This window comes from Musa acuminata, chromosome BXJ2-8 (assembly GCF_036884655.1).
Source record: "Musa acuminata AAA Group cultivar baxijiao chromosome BXJ2-8, Cavendish_Baxijiao_AAA, whole genome shotgun sequence".
In the NCBI taxonomy this organism is placed as follows: Eukaryota; Viridiplantae; Streptophyta; class Magnoliopsida; order Zingiberales; family Musaceae; genus Musa; species Musa acuminata.
Window position 1 is genome coordinate 7,982,501 of NC_088345.1, and position 9,802 is coordinate 7,992,302.

General features: G+C 37.4%; 1 protein-coding gene across 2 annotated transcripts in view; it reads right to left on the reverse strand.

The window, feature by feature from the left end:
- Window positions 1-4,293, reverse strand: part of LOC135619023 (probable receptor-like protein kinase At5g18500) — a 5,373-nt gene extending 1,080 nt beyond the window's left edge. The window contains exons 1-7 of one of the 2 annotated variants that reach the window (XM_065120582.1): window positions 4,040-4,293; window positions 2,689-3,363; window positions 2,492-2,596; window positions 2,117-2,239; window positions 1,627-1,797; window positions 1,371-1,500; window positions 218-427 (exon numbers count right to left, since the gene is read on the reverse strand). In XM_065120582.1, the coding sequence (XP_064976654.1) occupies window positions 218-427; window positions 1,371-1,500; window positions 1,627-1,797; window positions 2,117-2,239; window positions 2,492-2,596; window positions 2,689-3,344 (1,395 nt within the window). In that variant the 5' untranslated portion in view covers window positions 3,345-3,363; window positions 4,040-4,293. Of the gene's footprint in view, window positions 1-217; window positions 428-1,370; window positions 1,501-1,626; window positions 1,798-2,116; window positions 2,240-2,491; window positions 2,597-2,688; window positions 3,364-4,025 lie in introns of both variants that reach the window. The other variant, XM_065120581.1, reaches the window with a different exon arrangement.
- Between the last annotated feature and the right edge of the window lie 5,509 nt (window positions 4,294-9,802).

Below are 9,802 nucleotides of genomic sequence, written 5' to 3' on the forward strand. Positions count from 1 at the left end.
TGTTGCACTAGCGACTTCTTATCTTGTATTGCCTAGATAAAAGTCTACACATACAGAGAAGCTGTTGAATACAAGAAATATAAATGAGTTAAGTTTTAGTCAAGACAACCATGTCCAAGAATGTGTTACAAAATTCTTGATAACATGACTTCCTATACAATTATTTATGGTTTATAATAGGCCACTGAATATTCAACCAAGAGATTGAAAAGCGAACCTGATGTGGTCTAGGGTTATCAGGTTCCAGCATCTGGACAACCCGGCCCATTGTTGGTCTCTTCTCTGAATCTGGATCGACACACCTCAATGCGGTCAAAAGTGCCTTTTTAAGAGCTTTAGTAGATGGTCTAGTAGCAATGCCTGGATCTACCACTTCTTCTGAACGGCGGTTGCCAATCATCCATTTAAGCCAGTCAACAAGATTTACCTGCAATCATGGGATGAAAAGATGTTTTTAAGATGTGGAAACTTGTGGGGGAAAAATGCTGGACATTGGTGAGTACATTTTGCAAGAGAGTTCCCATGCTTTTGATGGAGATCTTGATGGTCTAGCTTGAGTTGAGAGTTCCTGTATATGTTTCATTTTTTTAAAATATTTAATGACCTACCTATGATGTGAGTTCAAGATTGAATTCACAAGGAGACTATGATCAAACTAATCCAAGATTGAATTATGTAAATTCAAGATATACCATGGTAAGATAATTAAGACCAAATTACCATTGTAGAAATTTTTGACATTTTAGGTGGTTTCTAGGTGTGAGATATTTTCAAGGCATGAATAGATCTCTACAGTAGACATCATACACTATGGATAAAAATCCTCCTCATATATGCTTAATACAGGGCTTGCTTACAGACAACAGATTAAAAGAATACTAAATCAGGTGCTCTTCTTACAATTTACAATTAAAAAAAACTTATTAAAGGAAAATAAGGAGATATCAACATGGACTAGAAAATATATAACTAAAAATATCAGGACTTACTGATAGAAACCAACACTTTCCCAGAAGCTAATAAAATTAGCATCGACAAGCCAGGTCAGGAATGGACAATTGATGTCCGCTAAAGCACCAGAAGTTTACAGTTCTTTGTAGAGAGTCAAAAACTTGAAATTAGCACTGGAGGATGATCATTGTTGCTCTTTTGTTTGTATTTGTGATGGTTGTGAATGAAGAAAGTTTTTGAAACATAACCAGCCAATCTTTAAAACTTCTTTGCAAATTAATGTTTTTAAGGTGCTTAAAATGACTGTTCTAGTAAAAGATTATCCCTTGGACAAGCTGCTGATCAAAATAATATTATTTGGACATCTAAACCATGAAATTGAATTTTAATATTGTCTTAGCTGCCAGAAGTTTTCGTACCTCATCAGGAGGACGACGATAGTCAACTGGATCCCTCCCAGTAATGGCCTCCAAGAAAACAATGCCAAAGCTGTAGATGTCACTCTTTTCATTAAGAAATCCAGTATTCGCATATTCCGGTGCCACATATCTGCAAATATAGTGCAATAACAATGACACTGGCTCACATTTTTATTGCACTATGCCTTGAAATTAAATGAGAAAATCAAACAATCCAACAGATTCAAGTTGCACAATGTTTCAGCTAAATATTTACCCAAAAGTACCCATCACTCGAGTAGCAATATGGCTTTTCCCAGCACCCAGCAGCTTTGCTAAACCAAAGTCAGACACTTTGGCGTTGAAATCTTCATCAATCAATATGTTACTGGACTTGATATCCCGATGCACTACTTTTGGTTCAACAGCATCGTGTAAATAGGCCAGGCTGTTAAAGTACATCTTTAGATCAACCAACCAAAAAACAAAACCTACTCTCAGAAGAGATAACATATTTATCATGGACAAGGCATATTCATATATAGGATGCAGAGGTTAATTCAAAAAGTATCCTGGACTTGTATAGGTAATAACAAAATGTACTTCAAGTTAGAAACATATGCATACACTGAGTAGATTTTCAGACTGGAGTACAAATCATTGCCAAAAGACTCAAATTCATCAAGATCCAGAGAACAAAAAATGCCCTTCAACTATAAGTGTAAATTTGGAAAAATGTGAGAGCAAGTTTCAGATGATTCACTTACGCTTTAGCTGTTCCCAAAATAATCTTCATACGAGCATCCCAAGTGAGAGAACCCCGCTCCCGCATGGCCCCATGAAGCCACTGCTCAAGATTTCCATTATTGACATATTCATAAACCAGCATCCTGATGGTTTTTAGGCAGCATGAAATAAATGGCTCAGAATATGGAGTATAGCATCACATGTTAAAAAAAATCTGGAAAAACTTAGGCAGCAAAGGGAAAAAAAAGGGATGACTATGAGCAACTGTTCAGGGAGGAAAAAATATATCTTAGATGCACTTGGTTTATTTCTATGTTTCAGTGCCAAATAGTTAAAGCTAGTGGAAGTTACAGCTTTAAAAGAGCATAAAAGTTTGACATTAAAGGATAGTGCACCTTTGAGTGCCTTCCACACAGTATCCAAGGAGCCGAACTAAGTTCTTGTGACGAACATGACCAATGGCCTCAACTTCAACTCTAAATTCTTTCTCTGCTTGGCCTCTAGAATCCATGAAAAAAAAAAAAAGAATTGTCAAAATCACACCCTTGAAAGAGAACTGCAAAATTACCTACATCAAGTGTGTGAAACTTACAAATTGTTGAGGAGTCTCTTGATTGCTACTGGAGTTCCATTGACCAGCTGCCCACAATAAACAATGCCATAACCACCCTCCCCAAGAACATTGTCCTTGGAAAACCAGTTGGTCGCAATTTGTAAATCCCTTAGGGTAAACCAATGACCCCAACCTAGGTGAGAGAACTCCGGAAGGCCTGCAAACTGTGAAGGAGCAACCAAAGGGTGAGCAGAATGCTGTCTATTAACATCAACTATCCCTGTGCTTCCCACTTCAGCAGACTTGGAGCTTGAATCTTTCTCAACATAACGAAATGAGTCAGAGTCACTGTTGCTGTCACCATGTTCCAACTTGCTTATGTCTGCACCCTTATTTGAGTCATTATCACTATAGCCATCATAAATTCTGAGAAGAGCAGAGTCATCTTTTATGGATTTCTCAACTGGAACTTCCTTAATATCTCTTGAAAATGCAGGTATCTGAGTGGTGGGCAGGTAACCTGAAGCCCTTCGATACCTTCTCCGGTTTTGAATCCAGACACACATCACTAGCAATAATAGTGCACAAAACAAGAGAACTCCGAAACTGATACCGATTATCTCCCACAATTTAAGACCAAAAGGACCTATCTTTTGAGATAGGTGTTCAGCAAGAGCAGTGTTGGGTGATGACATATTTCTGAAGACACACTCCCTATAAGAAAAGGAAATAACATGATATTAGTGGAACAGAAGACTTCGATGCAAAAGGAACTTTTGAATGAATGCCAGAAATGACCAAAAATAAATCTCCAGTTTCATTTTAGACAAAAAGAAAGGGACTCGATTACAAGAAGTCAGAGCAACATCAATTGGACATGTAAAGATAAAACAATGACTACAACCACATATAGAAATCCTAAAAGAATAGAGAGAACCTCTCTGTCCTGCAACATCTCTCAGAACAGCTTAAGATGGGAAAGGATAACGAAATCAAAAGCCAAAAATTTCGTAGCAAATGCATCAAATTTCGTAACACCTGCACTAAATTTTCACATCAAATTCAGTAAGATCAAATGGATAACAAAGATCGTGGCAAATCGGAAGAAGAAACTCATTACATGCACATCTAGATCATCAAATTCTACCACAAGAAGCAAATGAAGAACACCTTGTGGTGATAAATTCTAAGAAAATTAAAAAAGATTTATTTTCTCCCCAATTGCTTCTCCCAATCAAGTCAGGCCACACATCTACCATTCTAATGCAACGATCAGAAACTGTTTCTGTAATCACCAGCAGCATGCGTAGATTCCAATTTCAGAACCCTCGCGACACCCAAACCAATCCAAAAAAGCAATTCGATACACATCCTACCTCCAAAATCTGACCTTTAGTCACGCCACTTTCAATCCGCGGAGCAACAACCATCCCCCTTCGCCTCGCCCGCTGCCTCTTATACCTCCCCCGCTCGACCGCAAGCAAGACCTGTACGCGACCGACGCCGGCCCCACCCAGCACAGGCGGAAGCTACAAGACCATTTCCGAGGGCCAGCAAGGAGATCGCACGGTAGTCGGTGGGTGGCAAGGGGGGCTCCCACGGTTGGTGCGGCCGCAATGGGCCCTTCTCCTCGACCCGCGGCAGGGGGTGGCGGTATATGACGCAGTGTCGGCAGCGACAGCAGCAGCGGCGGCCGAAACGGCGAGGCCATGAGACAAACGAGCGGCCCCCACTCACCTTCTCCGCTACCATTTGCCATGAGTCAAACGGGTGCGGAAGTGGGTCGCGGACAGGGGTAGGTGGCGACATAAAGAACACCGTATACCCCAATCGTATGTACGTATACGTATGTAACGTTATTTGGGCAAGAATTCAATGACATTATAGCTCATAGGCTTTGGGAATACAAAGATGTCTCGAAGAGAAGAATTCTTTGGCCATTAAGAGATCACATAACGCCTAATTCACCACTCATATATGTATGTATGTATGTATGTATGTCATACGATTACGAAGCAAATTTAGAGTTGCAAATTGGCAGGTAAAATAAACAACCTGTGACTGGTCGGGGAAGGTGGGTCCCTTTTTTACGTGGGACAATCTTATTAACATTAAAGAAAAACCTAAATCCGTTATCCATCACATAGTGGTGGGTCCCACTTAAAATAGATTATTATTTTATAATTATTATTAGATAAAAGATGAAAAGATTTTTGGGGGCTTTGTAGCACCTAAAAACAATTCAACTAATTGAGAATGGATGAATTTATTCATTATCATTCTCAATTAACTTTAAAAATGAAAAATTGATCAGATTGTATCTGTATTAGTGAACAAGATTAATTCAGAATAAGAAATCTATAGTTCAGATTGGAAATTTGGATCAGTTCTTCCTGCCATGGAACTGTTTATTTAGGTTGAGTGAAGAACACTGTGGAAATTGGAAAGAGACAGAGTCTAACAGATGCAATGTGTCTGTCTCATGTTATAATTGATGCAAAATCCAAAAGATATCAGCCAAATGTTTGTTAGTTGGTCTAATCAAGAATCAAAATATATGGTGTCCTATTAAAAATGGCTGTCTCACTCTTTGAGGTTTCCTGTTTGCATTACCAGATAAGACATGCATCTAAAATGCTCCCAACCCAATCCTACCTGCATGTATTTTAACGTCATCCATCCCCCAGTGTTCATGTTTCTCCCAAATAGATTAGATGACACCCAATGCTCCCCAACATTGGTCCTAAAATTAGACTTGTAGGGATGATGCTTTATATATTACAGCCCAGTTTAATCTCATGTTAGATAGGAAAGAAAATTTGAGTTGATAGAACTAGATTAATCATTTATTATCAAGGTATAGATCATGGATCATCACAGTTTCATATCTGATCTGATGTCAAAGGAAACTTGAGGTGGTATATTAGAACTAAATTAATCAATTATTATTAATTTATAAATCATGGTTCATCCAATGAGTCAATTCCACTATAACTTCTTGGATTATGTTTGAATCTTAAATATTAAACCTTAAGTAAAAAAAATATAATATTTATATCTCACATCGTATGCAAGAGGAGATTTGAATCGATTTATAAAGATCAAATTTATTATTATTAATTTAGCTTAAGCTTTTTAAATCATAAGCCTATCAAATAATAAGCTAATTAATCCTAATAATAACCTTTGATGAATAATCCAATATCAAGTCCTTCATCTCAAAATGATATATGTTATGAGAATTCTAGAATTTGTTGGGGGATACATAAGCATCAAATCCTCCATATTAAATGAATACCTTTGAATTAAGTAAGGTATACGATTTTGAATCATATCACTCGGTGCGGGTGGTACGTATTAGTCCGATAATTTATTAGTACACGGATCACCCGTTACCGGGCGGACCGCTTAAAAGCGTCTTGTATCGGACGATACAGGATTATATCGAGTGGTAACGATTAAAATTTCGATCGTTACCGCTCGGCACAGCTCGGTAACGATCGATTTTGACCGTTACCACTTGGTAACAATCGAAATCGACTGTTACAACTTAGTAACAATGCTCCAACGGGTAAATTTGAGCTCTATTTCATTCTATTTCACTTCATTTCATTCTAATACTCTCTTAAACTATCTCAAACTCTTTTTTTTTACATTTATGTTCTTCTAAACTTTACAAAACAACTATTTATGAATTGAATCGAATCGAAGCTAATTTGGAAAGATTAACATAGAGCTTTCTAATCAAAATGTATGTATTTTCTTTCTTTAATTAGAGAGTAATTAAGATCTTTAATGTTATAATTAGTATGTTTAATATTGATTAATTCAAAATTAGCCACTTAATAGGTCAAATATTTATATTTTATGTATATTAAATATTGAAAGATATTTATAATAGTAAAATAAGTTTAATTAAGTTTTATAAAGTTATTGAATGTTGTGATTAATTATTTTAATGATGATTTAATAAAAAATTAATCAATTTTATATCAATTTAATGTGTTTAATACCTATTAAGGTATTTGTCATGTTTATAGTGTTGAAAAAAAAGTAATTAATGAGTAATTAACTATGTTAATCATGTAATTAGTATATCTAATGATGATTTGAACGTAATCTGAACTAAATTAGATTAAACTTACGTAATTAATGTTTCTTTTATTTGTTTGACATATTTACAATGATAAAATATGTTTAATTATATTTTATTGAAGTTATTTAATATTGTAATTAGTCATGATATAATCAAATCTGATCAATTTAATGTCTATAATACCTATTAGAGTATTTGACATATTGAAAGAGAAGTAATTAGTATGTAATTAACTATGTTAATTAGGTGATTAGTGTATTTAATGATTTTTTCATAATTTAATTCATATTAGATCAAAATTATGTATTTAATGTTTCTTTTATGTATGTAACATATTTATGATGATAAAATAGGATTAGTTATATTTTAATAAAACTATTTAATACTACGATTAGTGATTTTTTATCGATATTTGGTCAATTCAATATGTTTATACTTTATAGTTTATTTGATTTAAATTTGGTAGGATCATGGCACCAAAGGAACAGTCACATGATGATGCATGAGTTCATGCCCAAAAGATAGATGAGAACCACCATTATTAGCAATGTATTTATTGTGACTACATTGACAAGAGTGGAGGAATAACTCAGGTGAAGATGCATTTGGTCGGTGGGTATCCTGATGTTATAAAATGTAAGAAGGTTCCGACGGAGATCCGTAAATTATTTCAAAACAAGCTACAACAAGCAAAGTAAGATACATTAAAAAAGAAGGCAAGAGTTGAGGAAGAATATTATAGGGCTACGCAGGAACCAATTTATGATCAGTATGAGGGTTGTGACAATCAAGTCGTCACAGTTGGGGTTCATGCATCGTTGGAGCATTAGTATATAGTAAATGAAGCAATGAGGCATCGACGACCTAACTCACAGTTAGAGCATGGCAGTGGTAGTGAAATCCATAGGTCGGCCAGCATGAGACAGCCAACTATTCCTCAATTAGGCCGAAGTAGTAGCATGAGATATGGTGGACTCTGTGGTTTTATGAGAGGTCTTGGTAAAAGGTTCACACTAGATATTGTTGTTATTGATCCGCAAGTCTATCCCCCACAAACAACGAAACAAACACAGATTGATAATACATACACAAAAGAAAAGAAGCGGTATATTGGGAAGGCAACTTCAAAATAGTTCAATTTTCACAGGATTACAGCCAGTGCAGCCCAAGGTTCATATTATCACAACATTATCTCTTCTATTCAAAAGTTTGGCATGGGGATCTAACCTCCAAAACCGAGGGAGATTTACGGCATGTACTGTTGGGAAATCTTGGAGGCGACATCACATGTGCAGCGGAAGAACAAGAAAACAAAATCCCCGATTCCTAAAGAGATGTTCGTCGTCGTGCGAAGATTAGTGCACAAAATCCGTAAAACTTAAAACTACGTATAGAGTAGATTGTGTTACCTAGGGAGATCGTATATCCCTGTTTCCTTGCAGATCTTTAGGAGAGGGTGAATGAGGTCAAGCGTCCTCCTCTCTAGCGGTGATCCACACAGCAGGGCTGCGACGACGCTCCTCAAAACTCCAACTAGGCCTGCTCTAAGGTGGAGAGGGGGAGAAGAATAGGAGAGGCAAGCAAAGGCTCTAGCCTATGAGGCTCTAAATCCCTCCTATTTATAGAGGTCCACTGTCAAACCCTAATGGATCCTCCCCTAGTGGGTATTGGATCTGCATCCAATAACCCAAGCATTTTAGATTAGTGGATCTCTATCCAATAATCTCTCATGGGCTCTTATTGGATCTCGTCCATAAGATCCAATAATTTAAAGGCTTATTGGATATCCAATAAGACAAGGGCTCCGTCAGATATCTCATATCTGAACCTCTACTCATCACAATACCTACTATATGTGTGTGACCCTCTAGGCCCAATATCGAGCTGGCCATGAGTCATACCTATCAGAACTCCTTCTAACTCAGTGAATTATTATCTCTGTAATAATTCATTCGACTCATCGACTACGGACGTACTAGGCCACTACGCTGTAGCCCCGAGACGATATAGGGGGATCCAATCCATTGGACCTGTCTGTCCTCAGTTACCGTGTACATATAGTCCCTCATCCATCTAATATCCCAAAGACTATATATCGAGCATGGTGCTGTTAGACCCATATGGTTTCTACTCGAGTCCCGCACTAATCGGATTCTCCCGGAGAACTCTTTCTCTCTCAACTCGAATGACCCTGGCTAGGGATTTGTCTGAGCAAAAACACATGGGATATTCCTCTCATGACGCCGAGAGTGGATGATCCTCTATCGACACTCAATAGCCCTCGTAAGATCGACTACCGCTCCTAATGGCCAGCTGTACTAAATCTGGGACAGCCAAACCTATAAGTCTGGTATCAAAGAGTGGAGCATTCATACAGGACATCCTTGGTGTCTCAAGTCTAAGGACCAGATACATCACTAGGACTATAGAATCGCTATCTGACAATAAGGCATCATCAACCATCCAGCATTCTGTAAGCGGATCAATCAGTGAACTCATTCTCTAATGAGCATTTGTACTGTATCCCTAGTGTCCCTACACAAGCAGCTATGAGACCAGTTGTATCCATCATATGGACGGGTATACAGCACACCAGTTTGTCCGGTTATTACGATGTCTCTCTCGAGTAACCTGTGACCGGGATTGTTTAGGATCTGTGTTTAAAGGTGAATCGATCTCATTATCATGATCTCATCACGATCCGATTCTCATTGCACAAATCCAAGGACATCACAATATATATATATATATATATATATATATATATATATATGCATATATGCAATAGTTATAAAGTGATATATGTCAAAACAAGCAAAAAGATTCTATATCAAGTCACACGTGCCATCACTCACGTGATTGGCTTGCTGGGCACCTATGACTAGCAATCTCCCACTTGACCTTAAGGCAATCACCTATGTGTCTGATCCCCATCAGACCCCTGTGACGCTCAAAGATAATCTGAGACAACGGCTTTATCAATGGATCTGCAATGTTATTTTCGAATGGAACTCTTTCCACTGCTACATCTCTAATAAGGTGGAACCTCCTTAGAAC